Below are 18,284 nucleotides of genomic sequence, written 5' to 3' on the forward strand. Positions count from 1 at the left end.
TAAGTAATTTGACAATTAGCTTTAACAAAGTTGATAAAGGAAAAGATTAGCTAGGAAGTTAGCTAACTAATTAGAAGATTCATAAATAATGATAACCCCCACAAAAATGACATTTGCTAGGTACAATGTGGCTCACTTAAATGAGATATTATCACTGAACCCTCTCATTTCACCCTCCACATGGCACTTTTTAATTTGACACGTCAAACTCAAATGTACACTTGTTGTCTTGTTGATGCTACCCTTGAACTTGTTATCACTTCCTTCTCGACATACCACAACCAAATACGAGGTAGTCTGGTCTAGGGGCAATGATTTTGTCACATTATAAGTTGATTTTGGCACACTCTATATGAAAGCACATTTTTTTTTATGTTCTTCTCACATGAAGGTGTGCCAATATTAAATAAGGGTATGTTAAAATCAATTTCCGTCTAGGGGGTGTTAAGAAATACGAAGTAAAAATTTTGTATAAACAAATTCAAATCCAAAAATGGAAAAACTTGAACCCAAAATTTGGGTAAGTGGGTTTCAATTTTCAAATGTGATCGGAAAATATGCAACTTAAGTTTTGTGTGTTCACATTTATTTATCAGAGTAACTCTCAACTATTTATAAGGATAGTCTTATTTTATCTACCTAAAGTAACCTCAATTTATCATACAAGTAATATTAATTGTCTCGATAAGAAAAGAATCAATAAAAAAAGATAGTAATAAAAAAAAGAAGTAATTTTACTTGTTCATTTGAGTAATGCCTTTTCTTTTGTTTTTACTATTCAAGAAACAATGATCTCTTTGTCAAAAAATTACTTTATTTTGACAAAAAAGAAAAGGCATTACTTGTGATCAAATAGAGTACCTTTTTTTTATGTACTTGTATAATTGTATACATTATTAATATTAGTGAAAGTGAATTATGTGAATGTTACAAAAAGTAAAATGAGGCATTTATTTTGAAACGAATAATGGAGTATAGTAAAAGTACAATGACTAGAGTTATAACATCCTGAAACCTAAATCCCTAATTGCAGTATGTTAATTGAAATCGGAGAGTATCTTATAACGATAGGAGATGACTCTTTTTCAGCTCAATAGTGTTCATCTAAGCTCAATAAGTCAATATGGTTCAATTTAAAACCTATTGATGATAGGACTATAGGAGTACTAAGCTAGCTCACAATCTTTATACTTCAATGTTGAACAACTAGTCACAACTCGTGTGTATGTGTTGATTTTCTAGCATTAATAAGTTATGTACTTTTTTTTTTTAACTACAAAGTGCGAGTTGGTATTGAGGAATAAGGGGTTATGGCGATAATCAAATGAGGAAGTAATGAAATATCACACAAACGGATACACACATTACGAGATTCTTGACAAAGATACGTTCCTTATACAATACGGAGTACTTTGTACATAAATATATACGAATATTCATTACCATCATTTATTACCGCAATAGTCATTTCTTGTTATTCAATCAAGTGGTCACGAGCTAGTTAATCAACGGTCGATATCGATGACACCCCAGCAATACTAAACCCAGGATAAACCTCTCCAAAGTCTCCAACCTACGGCTCAAATTCTAAGGCCATGACTGATAATTCCACTTGAGCAAGAGAATACAATGTGTGTACTACTATCCAAATTTAGCCTGTCCTTTTTTGTTGATATTTTCCCATTTGGTTTTATTTGTTCATTTAAATTGACACCCAAAAATTCCAAAACTAATAAAATTAAATAAAAATCAAATCTTTATTAAAAATAAATTATTAATTAATTTTTTTGATGTTGCTGATTCCGAATATCAATGACTGATCACTGAAAGAGGGGGGGATGTTGGAGTGTTGAATAGAATGCAGAAGGAGAAACTTCGGAAAGTGTGATTTCAGAAGGAGGAGAGAGAAAGTAGAGAGAGAAAGCTTCACAGCCATGGAAGTTTCTGGGTTGCAATCTCAAAGGCCTGTTTGGTGCAGTCAAAGTTTTATTATTACTAGGCAAAATTCCCACTTAAATTTCAGACCTTTTACTGGTTTAGTCCCTTGCAAATCATCTTACAGATCTTTTCATGTAAGTTTCTTCCCTTATTTTTTGATAAAATTTAATCTTTTTTTATGGGTAGGTGATGAAATTTTATTTCTAATTTGATGTTGGTAATTGGTACGGACTAATTTATTTTTTTTGTTTTTGCAATGATTTTGTGATTTGGTAATGAATTTTTCATTTGATTGTCTTTGTTTCTTTATGTCCGATTTTAATAATGTGTAATATGTGATGTAGATGGTTTACATTTCAATGGTGAATTTCAGACATTGTTGTTGTGTGTCGGTTTGCCGAGTGTATAGAGGGCCATAAAGGGCAATGATGTAGACGAGATTAGATTTTAGGTTCTGGGTACGACCCTAGGACTCTGTGAGCCTAGTTAGCTGACATCTCACACGAAATTCCCATTTGATTCACTATTTTACCCTTTTGATAATTGAATAATGTTATTGATTTCTTTATTAATTTGTTTGTTTCATTTGTGAATGCTGTGTGTTTTTGTGGGTTCTTATTAGTTTAATGGCTTTTGAGTTGTTATGAAACAGTGAAAGTGTTTATTTTGATGATTGTGGCTAAATGTGTTCATATTATTGCACTTTCCAACCCCTTTTCATTAGTTAATGTGGGTGATTGGATGCCTTCTCTTGCATTAGCATTTGTAGCAGTGATCCTGCAAATATCGGTTTTGGATAATTGAAACTAATTGGTGCTGTCTGGTTCAATTTTGAGCAGTACTTCTTTGAGGTGATGTTGTATCTGCATTGATTCATTGACTAAGAATTGTTTCTTGTTACCCATTTTTATCCCAGTCTTACTCTAGGCATCTACAGTACCCAAGGAATGGAAATTTCCGTCCGTGTTATGCCACTGGAGGTTAGTGTGTCTTCATTACTGTTTCCCATTTGAGATTAATTTCGGGAATACTTTCCTTTTGTATCCTCTGACTGTGCCTTAGCAATGCTTATTCTCCTTTATAGAATTTTCAAAGAAGAAACAGAAAAAATGGTCAAGGCCCAAAGGTTCTGCTCCCAAAGGATTTGTCCCAAAGGCTCCTGTTGGCACTAGCACACCAAAGAGGGATCAAACGGATGAAGAAGATAACAGTCCTTCTGTTGATTCGTCTCCTGAGCTTGGTAAAAGAGCATCTGATGTAGGATCTAGTGCTGAGAAAACCGCGAGATCAGAAGTTTCTCAAGTAAATAGAATTGGAGAACAAAGGGAGGATTTAACTAATGGGAAAGCTGGAAAGTCATCCCTTACCAAGAAAGCAGTAACTAATGGTAGTAAAAATCTGCTTAAGGAAATTGACACTGTTACAGGGTTTATCGGGGAAGGTAGGAGCAGTAATAGTGATTTGATTGATGCAACTGGATTAGAACCTGAGGATTTAGAGAGCAAACAAGGAATTTCTACTGAAAGCAATGTGTTGGAATCTGAAAAAATAGTTTCTGGTACTGGAATAATTGATGAGAATGAGAAGGATAAAATGACCGAAAATGAAGCTTTAGATTTAGATAGAGGGGGTTCTGAGATTTTCGAGGACATGGCTTCAGAAAACAAGGAAAGCAATGAAGACAGCTCTGAGGCTGAAACTAGAATGTTGGTATCAGAAAATAAGGTTTCTGATTTAACCCCTTACGAGAAAAAAGTAGAGGATATAGTTAGCGTTCAGGAGAATATATCTTTGATTAGCTATCCAAGTGTTGAATCTGACAAAAATGTTACTGACTCTGAAGTGCTGCCAGGATCTGAAACTCTCCTTAGCAATGAGAGGGAAACCAAAGAGTTAGATAGTAAGGAATTTGATGATGAGAGTGTTACAGAAACTGAGGTGGTGGGTTCAAGCTCAAGGGCTGCTATAACCACTGATGAGAAAGAACTGGAAGAGGCTTTGCGAAAATTGCAGTTGGAGATGGAAGCTCTTGAACGGCAGAAAGTACTTGAGGAAAGGGCGGAGCATAATTTTTCCAAAGGAAACAAAGTTTTTATTTGTCCGGAGACAGCAAAACCTGATCAGGATATAGAGCTTTTCCTCAATCGAAGTCTTTCCCCTCTGAAAGATGAACCAGATGTGATGGTCATGGGAGCATTTAATGATTGGCGTTGGAAATCATTTACCACAAAACTTCAAAAGAGCCATCTCAGGGGTGATTGGTGGTCCTGTCAGATTCATGTTCCCAAGGAAGCATACAAGATGGAGTTTATTTTTTTTAACGGGCAAGATGTTTATGACAATAATGACAAGAAAGATTTCCACATTATTGTGGAAGGGGGCATGGACTTGGATACTTTTGAAGATTTCTTGCTCGAGGAGAAACGTAGAGAGCAAGAGAACCTGGCAAAGGTAGAAGCTGAGAGGAAGAGACAAGCTGAGGAGCAGCGGCAAAGGGAGGAAGAGAGGGCTGCTAGCGAAGCTGATCGAGCACAAGCAAAGGCAGAAGTAGAGAAACGAAAAGAGAAACTGAGAGAACTGGTGAAGAAAGCCGTGTCATCCATGGATAATGTTTGGTTTTTTGAACCTCGTGAGTTTAAAGATGGTGATTTGGTTCGTTTATATTATAACAAGAGCTCCGGCCCTCTTGTTCATGCCAATGATGTTTGGATTCATGGGGGTCATGATAATTGGAGTTTTGGGCTCTCAGTTGTTGCCAGACTAGTGAAATCTGTGGAGAAAGAGGGCGACTGGTGGTATGCTGAAGGTATGATAGTGCTATAGTTTAATATTTCCTTGACTAAATTCACATATTGATGAAATTTTCCACCTCTTTATTCTTTTCATTTTTTTGGGAAAGGGCGGGTAGCATATGCTAACAGATTATGGATTTTGCAATGAAGTTTGTCCAGTGGCTGCTAATAGTCCTACACCAGAACAGACTCCGAACATACCACTCTTATTGTACCTGCTGTGGCCTGTAAATTTAGGATAATAGAATTCATATCTTATAAAATATCAATCTGATAACTGAAAAGGTGTTCTTTACCATTGACAAATGTCTGAAGGATAGACTAGTGGTTTTTGTTGCTTCTTGTCTAAATTCTCAAGGCACCTCTCATTAACTAGATGCACTCTTTGTTAATTGATGATATATTCTTGTCCGTTGGAGTTTTCTATCTGTTTGCAGTTTTAAGCATTATTCTTAACACAGTAAATGATTGCTTATGCTTTTCCTACCAAAGTAAATCTCACTTGAGTAACATTTAAATGCATTAGGAAGATAAAGTCCACCCATGCCTAAGTAGTGCACATTTTTACTCCCTCTGTGTTTTAGTAAGTGTTACCCTTACCAAACGTGGCCGTGTTTTAATTAGTGGTACACTTTCCTTTTAGCAAAAAGCTACATTTTAATATTATATCTTTCTCCTTTTATGTCCCCACCTAAACTCACTACTACGGAGTACTTTTTAATTATTTCTTTCCTCTCACATTCATACTTTTTAATAAACTATTAAATCCACTATATTTCTTTAACAATTTTTTAATATTCCAACTACCCCACTTACCTTTTATTATAAATATGTGCCGGTCAAAATGTAACACTTATTAAAACATGGAGGGAGTATTGTGATTTGACTTTTTGAAAATCTTAATTGTACTGTGCTAGCTTGGGATCACTGTTTAAATGAATCAAAGCAGGTGACAAAAGCCTATCATCAAAACCAAGTGAGTTTCCAACTGTAAATCTATTGGCAATAAGAGTAGCTCATCCCCTCCTGCTTACAATGTGTGACAAACTAACACTCACACTTGTATCCAACAGTGCAAATAACTAAAATTAAGAAAAAACACGTTGAAGATCGTCAACAACAAAAGGGATGCACAAGCCCAAATCAAAATAGCATCTGAAAAGTGTACATGTCCAGCCAAACCATTTGATACCAAATGTTGAGAAAATCCCTTCAACAATACCCAATTGAGGTTCCATCCTAAAAGCAATTGAAAATAGGAGTAACTCACATGGCTTATTAGAAAGCTCACCATTTCTACTTCCAATGAGGGACATCTCAAGTCACACTCGCAGATCCACTTGAACCCAACAATTAGGGCTACCTGAAACTAACGAAGTGACTGCTGCATGTCTGTAATCTTAATGTGAAAAAGTCTGCTGCTAATATTGCCAGTAGCTCTAGGATAGATGAACAATGTGGAGCTCTGGTCAGTTGCAAATCCCCATTGCATTATATTTAAGGATGTGTTATTGCATAAACTCATATAGCACTAGATAGAAGTGCTAGGAAGAGGATCTTTGTGGACGACCACAGGAGATAAAATCTTGGGTCATGCTGCTACTTTCATCCTTTAAATCAAGGCTTAGGCATTGTTGTTAATATCTGGAAATTGGAATTTGTTCTGCTTTTGCCAGATTATACCTCTATTAGTCTTTATCTGGTTTTCAATCTGATTACAGGAAGTTTGGTACTCTTGATTTAGAATCTTTCTAGATGCCTGGAAGTTGTAAGATTGAAGGAGTATGAAACAGAGATTTTGTTTTCTATTATAGGTCTGACCTATAGAATTTTGTTTTCTATTATAGTACCTTCTTATTCAAGTAGCAACATATATACTTTTATTAACTATGAGACACAAACTATAGTCCATTTGTATTTCTCTGCTTATTTCCCTGAGTGAGCACGAGGGAAATTATTTTTGGTCAATTGAAGAAGTGCTATGGTAGTTCTTATTGTCCTACAAGTTACAATCATTATTCTATATGGTGGTGACGTCACTTTCAGACTAGCAAGGCTTATACTCCTTGTTTGTAGTTGGAAACTGGGAAAAGTAAACTAAGGTGGTGAGCTGGTGACCATTAACATCTGAGAAATCACTTTGTTTTGTCTGTCAGTTCCTGTGCCCATATTTTATATGCATAACAAACTGACTAGAAGGAAATAGTGACTAAAAGGAAAGAGTTGTTTCCCCTTGCATTGATACTGCATATGGACTAGAAGGAATGAACCAAAAAGATCAATAAAAATGTGCTATAAAAGTAAATGCTTTCAAAATGTTTATAATTTACTATACTGATGCATTTGTGTGCATCTTTGTATAGTTACGGTTCCTGATCAAGCAGTTGTCTTGGACTGGGTTTTTGCTGATGGGCCACCACAGAAGGCTTCCATATATGATAACAATAAGCGCCAGGATTTCCATGCTGTTGTTCCCAAGTCCGTGCCTAACGAACTATACTGGGTTGAGGAAGAACTGCGGATATACCAGAGACTTCAGGAGGACAGGAGAGCAAAAGAGGAGGCCTTACGTGCCAAGGTGATTACTTTGTCATTAAGTTTCATCATAATTCTAGCCTTTTACTTTAGAGTTGTTATATTGGTACTGCAAATAATGCTGTAATTGACAACATATATTTCCTGGCCTTTTAAAGAAACCATCTACTAGCTATCATCATGCTGCAGTAAAAACAATAAATGCTAGAATTTTTTTATTCTTTGAATGGACAGTTTTCTCGGGAAAGGCCATAAATCTACCACCCCGTGTCCCCGTCTATGGTCCCTCAAGTAGTCTTCACAGTAGTAGGAGCTTATCAGTGTTATTTGTAATTCATCTTGATATCTGGAGAAATAGGCAATACACCTCTATCTGCTCAAAATCTAAACATTTGCTGGAGACTGGAGAGTGCTCACCTAAGTCTTTTATGATCACAGCATGTAGTATAGAAGTAATGGACTTAGCAGCTATTGCCGATTTTAAAAATATGTGAGGGTACAATGAAGAGTTGAACAAATGATGTTTGGAGTCCTCTGGTCAGATGATGCCGGGTTTCCCTGGTTGGTGTTATTGAAGTTTTTGATTTGGATGTGTATAGATACACCATACATGTATCGGTTACTTTTTTACATGTGTCTAGAGTTCTAGGCTTTAGATACCTGTCTTGATTACCTGTGCCTTTTTCTCTTCATCTCCCCCCCCCCCCCCCCCCACACCCTTTTTTTTGGAGGGTGGTTGACTGGTTGTATTGCTAGTAAGAAAAGAAATTACAGGTATTACCATATTAGTAGACTGATGTTGCCTGAAACAGTCATTTTACAACTAACAGTGGACTTGTTTTATGGCACCTTCCTAGAAGCTCTCTCTCTCTCTCTCTCTCTCTCTCTCTCTCTCTCATCCCCTTACCTGTAATTGCTTTGTACTGCATGTTACCTGGCCTTGTTGACTGACATCAGTAACATGTATATTCTATAAAAACAATGTTGTTCTATGCACAGGCTGAAAAAACAGCTCACATGAAGGCTGAAACCAAAGAAAAAACTTTGAAGACATTCTTGCTGTCTCAGAGGCATATTGTTTACACTGATCCTGTGGATGTAAAAGCAGGACAAGATGTTACTGTGTATTACAATCCCTCTAATACTGTTCTGAATGGGAAGCCAGAAGTTTGGTTTAGAGGTTCCTTTAATCAATGGACCCATCGTAGAGGTCCATTGCCCCCTCAGAAAATGTACCCTGCCGAGAATGGTACTCATGTCAAGACAACTGGTAAGCTTAATCAACTGCTATTGTACGATTAATTTTTATTCATGGATACATTTTCATGATGTTGGCTGTGTACTTTGACCTCTTTGTTTCTTCACGTGTCTAGTGAATCCTTGAAGGATTTCGCCATTGAGAAACTTTCTAGCCACATTATATGCGTCTTTTTCTATTATTTTTCTGAGACAAGAAAACGCCACTCATTTCAGAAAACTTCTTGTTTTTTGTTTTGCTGATGCACATTGTGTCATATATAATTGAAATTACATGCTGTTTATTTTGTATTGGATGGGTGACTGACATTTCTTGTACATGTGAACACTGATGCTGTCCTGATCTTTGTATTTTAGTTGTACTCTTTGTTCTCATGATTGAACTCTGTCTACTTAAAATGGTTTTTTTTTATTTATTGTGCTATGAATTAGTTTGCTTGTTTGCAATTTTCCTTGGGAAAGGTTGTTGACTAGTACATCCATTGTTGATGTTACTAGAGGAGTAAAGCGCTCATTCATTCATTTACCTATATTTATTATTTAAAGGCCGAGTTCAAGCATGAAACAGGAGTTGCTTTTGCCATTGATATTATAGCACTCGATATCTCCTAATGCAAAGTTCTCTTTGTAGTCAAGGTGCCATTGGATGCGTACATGATGGATTTTGTTTTCTCTGAGTGGGAAGATGGTGGAATTTTTGACAACAAATTTGGTATGGATTACCATGTACCTGTCTTTGGTGGGATAGCCAAAGAGCCTCCAATGCATATTGTTCATATAGCTGTCGAAATGGCTCCTATTGCTAAGGTAAAATCTTCACTAAGTTGATTCTTTTTTGATGCAATTTCAACCTGTGCATGCCAGTGTATGTAAGAAGTTAGTGGGTTTTTGGTCCCCCCCCCCCCCCCCCCCCCCGCCGATAATCTGTCTTCGGGCTACAATAATAGTGATACATAAGATTATATTCCCGTAGAGAATTAGAGATTGTGGTTTCACTAGCATTTTGCTATAATCTGAGATAAAATCAGGTCTATATGAGCAATTACTCAAACAAACAAACCAAACTTCTTGAAGGAAAGTATTTTTTTATTATATTGAAGTATCCATTGTGCTATAGACTCTTAAATTACATCTGCATTATACTATTATCTGAAATAAGATCTGGGTCAATATGAGCAAGTACTCAAACACATGAACCAGATTTGGTGAAGGAAAATATTTATAATTCATGCTGTAGACTCTTAAAATACACCTGCATTACCCTTTCACCATGGATTATGGTTAGAAGATACATTTAGATTCATGATGATGAAAATGAGGTGACCTCAACTTATTTTCATGTTAAGTTAGTTCAAATGCTGGGGTTTTCACACAATCACATTCCATTCTCATCAAGCTTCTTCGTGGTTCATTTTAAGCTGTTCTGCACTTACATTCAGAAGGTGCTATAACATTGTTATCCTATGCAAAACTCCAGCTGCTAGCGAATTATAGGGAGGAATGGGGGATTGCTACTAACTAGTCTAGAGCATCCAAAAAGGCTTTTCTCAAATAACCATTGTGATATTCATATTTGAGGAAGAAATCTTGTATTACAATGAGGAATACTATGTCCAATGTCCAGTACACTCTCTTTTCCTTTTTGCTCTTCCTGCTTTCATTTTTGGGGTGTTTCTTTTGTTCTTCCTATTTGGAATCTTCCTTTTTATGGCCTGTAATTTTCCCCATTTTACCCCTAATATGTCTCCCTTAACCCCGCTAATTCTTTATTGTCGTTATTTACCTCCAAATATCCGACTTAATGGGTCTCTCTCTCACTTATTCTATTAACTTCACTCACCCACTATCTGTTATTTACCCCCTTTTTTTCTTTTAAAAAAATAACGATTTTATGTTGGAGTATAGGTGAGATGGTGAACTATACTGTAGTAGTCATATACTTTTGTTTGTCTATGAAGCCATCTTGTTAATGGTTAGCGGCTCTGTGTATGCTAAGGAAAACTCAGTTCAGAGGACACCAGGACGCTGCTAATTTTCCTCAGTTTTTCTTTTTGCTTGCATAACCAATCTAGATGATTCTCAGGAATCCAATTGATCCCCGTCTTATCTTAATGATTTAATTTCCCATAGGCCGAGTCATCATTTGATAACGAAAATCAATCAGGACCATGATCTGCTATAAAGACCAAAAATATTACCGAGGTGGATCAATATCTTTCTATAAGTTAAATTGTCTCTTGATTTGATAGGAGGGGTAGATCACAAACAAGTTTCAGTTGCTAACTTGCTCACATATTGTATGTGATTAATCATTCTATTTTGGTGCCTTTTCCATCTCCAAATTAGTCTTTGAGTTGGAATAAAAATCCTAAAAAACGAAAAGATTCTCTTTTTGGATAACTGACTTCGTTATGCAATTTAAGCTAAAGGTACAAACTTTAATAGACTAACCTAAGGAGGGTAGTATGGGTATTCTAGTAATATTAGTTTACTAGGTTAATAGTCCTTAGTATAAATAGAGAGGGAGGGGAATGAAAGAGGTAGGCAGAAATTTATCAGGGAAACCTAGAGGGTAGAGAGAGTTATGGCCTCAAGCCATTGTTAGAGAGTTGTGAGCTAAACTCACTATTTGAGAGTAATAGCTTCAAGCTATTAACTCTATCATTTGTAACCATTCCACAATTATCAATCAATAGTAAAGCTTTAATCTTTATTAATTCTTCACATTTACTCAACTTACAAAAAATCAGATTATATAGCTCACTCAAGAAGCAATCTTTTCATCTCTATTTTCCTGTTATTTGTGTGACTTAAGTTAGCAGTAAGCTCAGTCCATTACACAAACATACAAACTTATAATCTGAAATTGATGCAGGTGGGTGGCCTTGGAGATGTTGTGACTAGCTTGTCTCGTGCTGTTCAAGATTTAAACCATCATGTTGATGTAATTCTTCCAAAGTATCAGTGCTTGAACCTTAATCATGTAAGCCACTTTCCCATGTTTCTTTATGTTTATTCTTACTGTCTTAATTAGAATGGCTTTATAAGCTCACTAAAACTTCAAACATCTCCTTCACAAATTGTAGAAATTTTGGTTTTAACTACCTTTTGTATGCTGAGCTTGGTCACTAACTGTCTTATAAGTTATATTACTACAAAATGTCCTAAAGCTTATGGTTTTTCTCTCTGGTAATGATTAGTCATAAATCATAACTATGCAAGGGGCGTCACAAAATACAACTCTATCTCCACCCCTGCCGTCGTCACAGCCCCCAGTACTAACTCCAGCAGTCCAGCCACCGCTACCGTTGGGCCCCGCCATCGTCTTGCTAGCCTTTCTTCTTCCCTCTCTCCCATTCAATTTTCATGACTTCCCAGTTCCTATCACCATATCCTTACTCCTTACAACCCTCCTTCAATTTTCATGGTTTGCCCTACATTCCCCTTACAATAGCCAACCAATTGCAGGGGCTACAGTACTTGCTGGAAGAGGGGGAAGGGATGGGCAGTGGAAGGGGAACTACTGGAGAAGGGCAAGTGAGGGAGAAAGGGAGAGGGAGGGCATTAGGTCTTAAACAGGTCTTTTGTTGGAGGGAGAGGGCAAGTGGAACTGTGGAAGGGAATAATAACTAATTTTCAAAAGCAAAATATGTTAAAAGCCAGATATACCAACTTTTATTTTACATTCTCAGTATTATTTATTTATTTAATTAATTAATTTTTTTTAAATAAAGTATATGCATTTTCATCATTATATTGCAACAGGTGAAGGACTTCCATCACGCAAAGAGCTATTCATGGGGTGGTACTGAGATAAAAGTTTGGTTTGGGAAGGTTGAAGGCTTGTCTGTCCACTTTTTGGAGCCTCTCAATGGGTAATTGGCAAACCTTTTGTGCTCTTGTGTTTATGCCACTACTAAAATTTCAGCAATTGCTAGCTAGTGATAGGAAACAAAAATAAACAGCAACTGTTGTATGTGAGGCCTGTGGTCACTGGTCAGGATATGATCAGTTTGAACCTAATTTGCTAGAGTCAATACGGAGAATTTTTGAAAATACTTTTAGAAAAACGTTCTGTAATCTGTACAGATAAAGTTTGGAAATTGAAAAGCAGTAAGCATGTAAAAGCTACTAGATACTGCCTGAGCTTCTGATAATCTGATGAACTAAGACCAGTATTTATGCCACATCTTTAATACTGAGACTTCACTTTATCTCCTTTTTGCTACATATTTGTATCCACGCTATAGAGCCTTGGCTCTTGGGATTTGTTTTTTTTTTTTTTTCTTCTTCTTCTCCATGTGTGACTCTCCTTTTAAAGTCTCTTCACTGCTCAGCCTTTTAAAGGTGAAGTGTAGACTCAGGACTTCAAGATCTTCTCTTCATCTACGGTACATATATTTAAGTGATCGAGTGTTACAAATCGTCTCATAGATCATGATGTAAAACAGCCATCTTCTTTTTTATGGTCCGTATCCAGCTTAGCAAATAATCACATTATTGAATGAATCTAGGGCAGTACTCTCTCTATGCTAAAAATCTGGCTCTTTTCTAAGAATGTCATTTATACCATGTCCTTAGTCTTTAGTGTTTGGCAGCCTGTTGTAGTCTCTGTAAATACTATTGTATATGATTTGATCATTTGCCATGGCTCTTTTCCTTGCTTTGGACAGATTGCTCCAGACTAATTCTGTCTATATTGGTAAAAATGATGGCGAAAGATTTGGTTTCTTTTGCCATGCTGCACTCGAATATCTCCTCCAAAGTGGATTTCATCCTGTAAGTTCAGAGCTTTGACTTTATTGAATTGCTATTGCTGATTCTTTGATCTCTGTCAGTTTTACTGCCATGAGTTTTTTTTTGTCCTTTTATCTGTAGCCTTCCTCAGTAATGTATTTTGTCACAAGTTAAGTTCTCTTTTAGTGCACTATGAGATCTAAACATATTCCGTTTCTTCATAGATGCAATTTTGTAATTTGTTCACCTGGTGCAGGATATAATTCATTGCCATGATTGGTCAAGTGCTCCAGTGGCATGGCTGTATAAAGAGCATTATGGGCAGTATGGTCTTACTAATGCTCGTGTTGTTTTCACTATCCATAATCTCGAGTTTGGGGCATACTTCATTGGAAGAGCAATGGAATATGCAGACAAGGCTACAACTGTGAGTCTATACTTGCCTGTTTAACATCTTGTTGTGTGGCTGTGGCAGCTACGATCTCTGAGGTCAAAGAATTTGGGGGGGAGGGGGGGGGGGTCATACTGTGGATATTTGCATTACTCTTTTGGTTTAGCTATGCCTATGCAAGTGATGGTGGTTTTAATTTATATATGTTATCATTTATCAGGTTTCAAATACCTATGCAAAGGAGGTTGCTGGAAATCCTGCAATTGCTCCTCACTTGTACAAATTTCACGGCATATTAAATGGGATTGATCCAGATATATGGGATCCTTTCAATGATAAGTTCATTCCAGTAAGTAATTCCTCTTCATTTAATCTGGATTTTTTTCCCCAAAAAGCTTAAGTGTGCTTTTGTTAGTCGTCTTATCAATTATTTTCTCGAACTTACTGAGAAATGAAGGTGAATAATTGGGCACTGATAGAATTTCTTATTTATGAAGCATCTTTGATTAGGATTTTGTTCTACTGATTCTAAAGCTTGAGACAGCAATTTATATGACTCAGATCTTACTATATTTCCCCTTGTCCATCAAAACTCAGCTTCTTAATCTGACATATATGCATGATGTATATAACATCAGGTAAATTACACATCAGAAAATGTTGCAGAAGGTAAAAAAGCAGCCAAGGAAGCTTTACAACAAAGGTTTAGCATAAAAAAAGGTGATTTCCCATTAGTGGGAATAATTACTCGTTTAACTCATCAGAAAGGAATCCATCTCATCAAGCATGCCATTTGGCGCACTATAGAACGTGGCGGACAGGTCTTCCTCCTATTTATCTTGGTTCTTTTCTTAATAATTGTTGCTTGGTTTGTCGCAGTCAGTCAATTTCAGTGTTCTATGGTTTTAGGTTGTGTTGCTGGGCTCTGCTCCCGACCCACGCATACAGCAAGAATTTGTTGATGTTGCAAATCAATTGCATAATATGCATCATGACCGTGCTGGCCTTTGTTTGAATTACGACGAACCTCTTTCACACTTGGTATTTGATCATATAACTCAATTGCTTGCTCTTTTGAATTGTCTTCTAGTAACTGAATATAATGTGCATGTAGACTTACTAGTCACATTAAACTTCTCCGTAGATATATGCAGGTGCAGATTTGATTCTTGTCCCCTCAATATTTGAGCCATGTGGCCTAACCCAGCTTGTTGCTATGCGATATGGTTCAATACCAGTTGTTCGCAAAACTGGAGGTACAAATCTTCTCATATTTCATACTCATCATCAACATAAATAGTTTATTAACTATGTTATTAAGTTATGTAATCTTCTTGTGTTTTCTACATTGGTTCTATGGTGAGATAATTCTTCAAGTTATTTGCCTCCCTTATGTTTCTGGTTTTTGATTCCCTGTTCAATTTGATATCAGTGGAAAGCTGAAGTCATGTCTTGGTTTTATGTTGGTTTCAAAATTTTCATTCATAAATCATTTTGTTACTGTGTGAGATATCCAGCCTTTGTATCATGCTATGTATTTGCAAGCTTACAACTATACCTCAACAGTCAATATGTTAAAACTGTCAATGTCTACTCATGTTTTTACAGGACTTCACGATACTGTATTTGACGTTGATCATGACGTAGAGAGAGCAAGAGCACAAGGTTTGGAACCTAATGGATTCAATTTTGAAGGAGCTGATCCTGCCGGGGTAGATTATGCTCTTGATAGGTGAGTAATTTTCCATACTTTCTCAAGTAGCAACAATTAGAACAAACTAATAAAGTCTAAAATTGGTGAGGTTATTCTTGCATTTTGTATTTTAGTCTAATAAAGTCATGTAGTGTCCAAACATCATCTGAAACCACAAGTTCATAATTACATATTTACATGTTCTAGTGACATAAGGAGGTCCTAGTGACATAACTTACAGACCCTGAATTCGTTGCCTTCCTTGCCTCGGAATTTTCTGTGTCAACATATCTTGTGCCTTGGCACCTGCACCATGTTGTTCTTTCTTTATGATATTATTTTGGTAATATACAATACAACATTGCTAGCCTCCTGCCCATTTCCCCCTCTCAAGTCCCCAACCAAATTAAAATTTGATCCCATAACATGAGATTTGTAAGGCCAATGGACTACCAAGGTCTTCTGTCTGTACGATATATAGTTAAAGGATGCTTACATTTTGATGAAATTTTCAGGGCTATATCAGCTTGGTATGATGCAAAGGAATGGTTCAACACATTGCGCAAGCGTGTGATGGAACAAGACTGGTCTTGGAATCGGCCTGCTCTAGAGTATATGGAACTTTATCACGCAGCACGGAAAAATTGAGGATCTCACTCTGGCTTAGACAAAAGGGGTTTAGGACATTCTACAGATTGTATAGGTTCAGCCATATTTTGCTGATAAGTTTTTGTTCACTCAAAAGCTTCTAGTTCTCCATATTATTTCATATAAGGTGCCAATATAGTCATAATAATGTTGAGTAGCAGAATTCTAGGCATACACTTTAGCATACCATAAAGGAACAGTATATGATTAAAGCTATTTACACTGCTTCAAAATATCAATAAAATGATTCATTCTTTTGCTAGAAAAAAAAAAAAAAACATTTTATCATTTCATCTTTCATCTTTTCTTCTTTTGGACTTTGTTTTGGAATCAAGTGACCTTATGAAAGTTTATTTTATTGTATACTACTCCATATGTATGACTTTTATTATGGTTACAATGGCCCCAAAAGTTTGGGATCCCCACCTTCCCCAAAACCATAAAACCATTGAGCTCGCACTTTTTTTTAGGAAATACTAGATAGATACTTTATTATAAATCAAAATTTGCTAAAATTTACAAGACTGTGTGGAACGGACTCATACAAACAAATTTCATGCAATCACGAGTATCCCATCTTGCCACAAGGTAGGCTACAATGTTACCTGCCCTCCAAACACGAGAAGAAACAAAAGCATAAAAAGACATCTTATGGTTTTTATCATTTCATCTTCCATCTTTTCTTCTTTTGGACTTTGTTTTGAAATCAAGTGACCAGTTTTATGAAAGTTTATTTTATTGTATACTACTCTGTATGTATTAGTAAATTATGGTTACAATGGCCCGAAAGTTTGAGATCCCCACACAAGTACACAACCATTGAGCTCGTACTTGATCCTCTTGTTTGTTTACTCTTTAAAATATTAAACTTTACTTGTTAAATTGAAAGAAACTTTAATACTTGTGCAAACTCATACAAACAGATTTGAGCCTCCGAACTTATTTTTGTTTTTGATCAAAATTTGTTTTAATGAGCAAACTTTTTTTTAAGTTATTATTAACCAATTAACATTTATTTTGCTCAATAGAGTTATAAGTGAAAACTAACTTTTACTAATCTAAACTAATTTTGATAAAAGCTTGGGTTAATTCTTTAAACTCAAAAAGGTTTCATTAAATCTGTAAAACTATACCATATATACTACTCCGTACGTATATATATATCATTTACATGATGCACAAGAATTGAAAAGACAAATTATAGTTTTAATAGGTGAGGAATTATAACATGAGAATAGGTTATAATTTGTTTGGTCTAGGTTATGCTGTTTTCATCATCAAATATTATAATTTGTACAAATCAATCATTTCAACCGTGAATTTGATACATTATGACTATTAAACAAGTCACCACCACGCACCAACTGTCTTGTGTTGACTATTGTTGGCATCATTATATGTCTAAGCTGATATTGACTGATTTTCATTGAAATAATGTAAGTTGTTTATCAATAATTTATCATATAAATATAAGTATATGAAGTTACTGATTTGTTATTATAACAAGTTATGTAGGGTTTACATTTAAGATGCGCGGTAGGAGAAAAGACAATCCACATACAAGTTAACCATATATAGTTTCATTATGAAGATAGAAGACAATATACTATTCATGTCACATTGAAAACATCCTTGACAATCTCTCATTTTACATGTGTGTTCTATCACAATTACTCCCCCTTAATTGTATGATATGTATCATTCAATTAAGCTACTATGTTTTTTTCTATGTAGGTAATTAATATATATTACGCATGTACGAACTTGTAATTGTTACCTCCTTTAATTATAATCAATTTACACTAAATTCAATCCATAGGTAGAATTCAATAAAGTAGTTCTTTCGCAATCAAGTTCATTTGACCAATTCCACTAGTTATAAATTCAAGCTGATTATAATTAATTAGAGAGGACCCCTTTACATTAGATTAATGAACGGTTTCAATTAGTAGCTTTAAGGTTAAAATGATGGCCGGGAATAATCCAAACGTAAACCATTATACTTATAAATATGTTATTCTCTAACTTGTATGTACAACCAATTGTATCTTATGCACGGTATAGTTAAGATTATTTCTTTACTCATACGCTTGTACCTTGTGAGCACATATACAGCCAGTTTATGCCTTTCAGTATATCAAATTGTACAATGAATAACCTCTACGAACTGTTTTCATATTTGCATAGTACGGAGTATATGATATGATAAGTGGGGGTTCTTATGTTGTGTATGTGCAAGCTGATATCGGTCTATAAGAGCCATAGAATATGCTTTGGTCCTTTTAGTAGATTA

The 18,284-nt window shown here is 35.7% G+C and overlaps 1 protein-coding gene across 1 annotated transcript; it reads left to right on the plus strand.

Annotated features, from left to right (window-relative positions):
* The first annotated feature begins 1,684 nt into the window (after nucleotides 1-1,684).
* LOC145577549 (starch synthase 3, chloroplastic/amyloplastic-like) lies at nucleotides 1,685-16,271 on the plus strand. The gene is made up of 16 exons (XM_081635034.1): nucleotides 1,685-2,072; nucleotides 2,855-2,918; nucleotides 3,023-4,744; nucleotides 7,094-7,308; nucleotides 8,265-8,535; nucleotides 9,154-9,329; nucleotides 11,398-11,505; nucleotides 12,288-12,397; nucleotides 13,196-13,301; nucleotides 13,516-13,686; nucleotides 13,871-13,999; nucleotides 14,289-14,471; nucleotides 14,560-14,691; nucleotides 14,795-14,906; nucleotides 15,259-15,382; nucleotides 15,859-16,271. The coding sequence occupies exons 1-16, from the start codon at nucleotides 1,935-1,937 to the stop codon at nucleotides 15,989-15,991; spliced, it is 3,894 nt and encodes a 1,297-aa protein (XP_081491160.1). The 5' UTR covers nucleotides 1,685-1,934; the 3' UTR covers nucleotides 15,992-16,271.
* The last annotated feature ends 2,013 nt before the right edge of the window (nucleotides 16,272-18,284 follow it).

This window comes from Chenopodium album, chromosome 14 (assembly GCF_948465745.1).
Source record: "Chenopodium album chromosome 14, dcCheAlbu1.1, whole genome shotgun sequence".
NCBI classification, from domain to species: Eukaryota; Viridiplantae; Streptophyta; class Magnoliopsida; order Caryophyllales; family Amaranthaceae; genus Chenopodium; species Chenopodium album.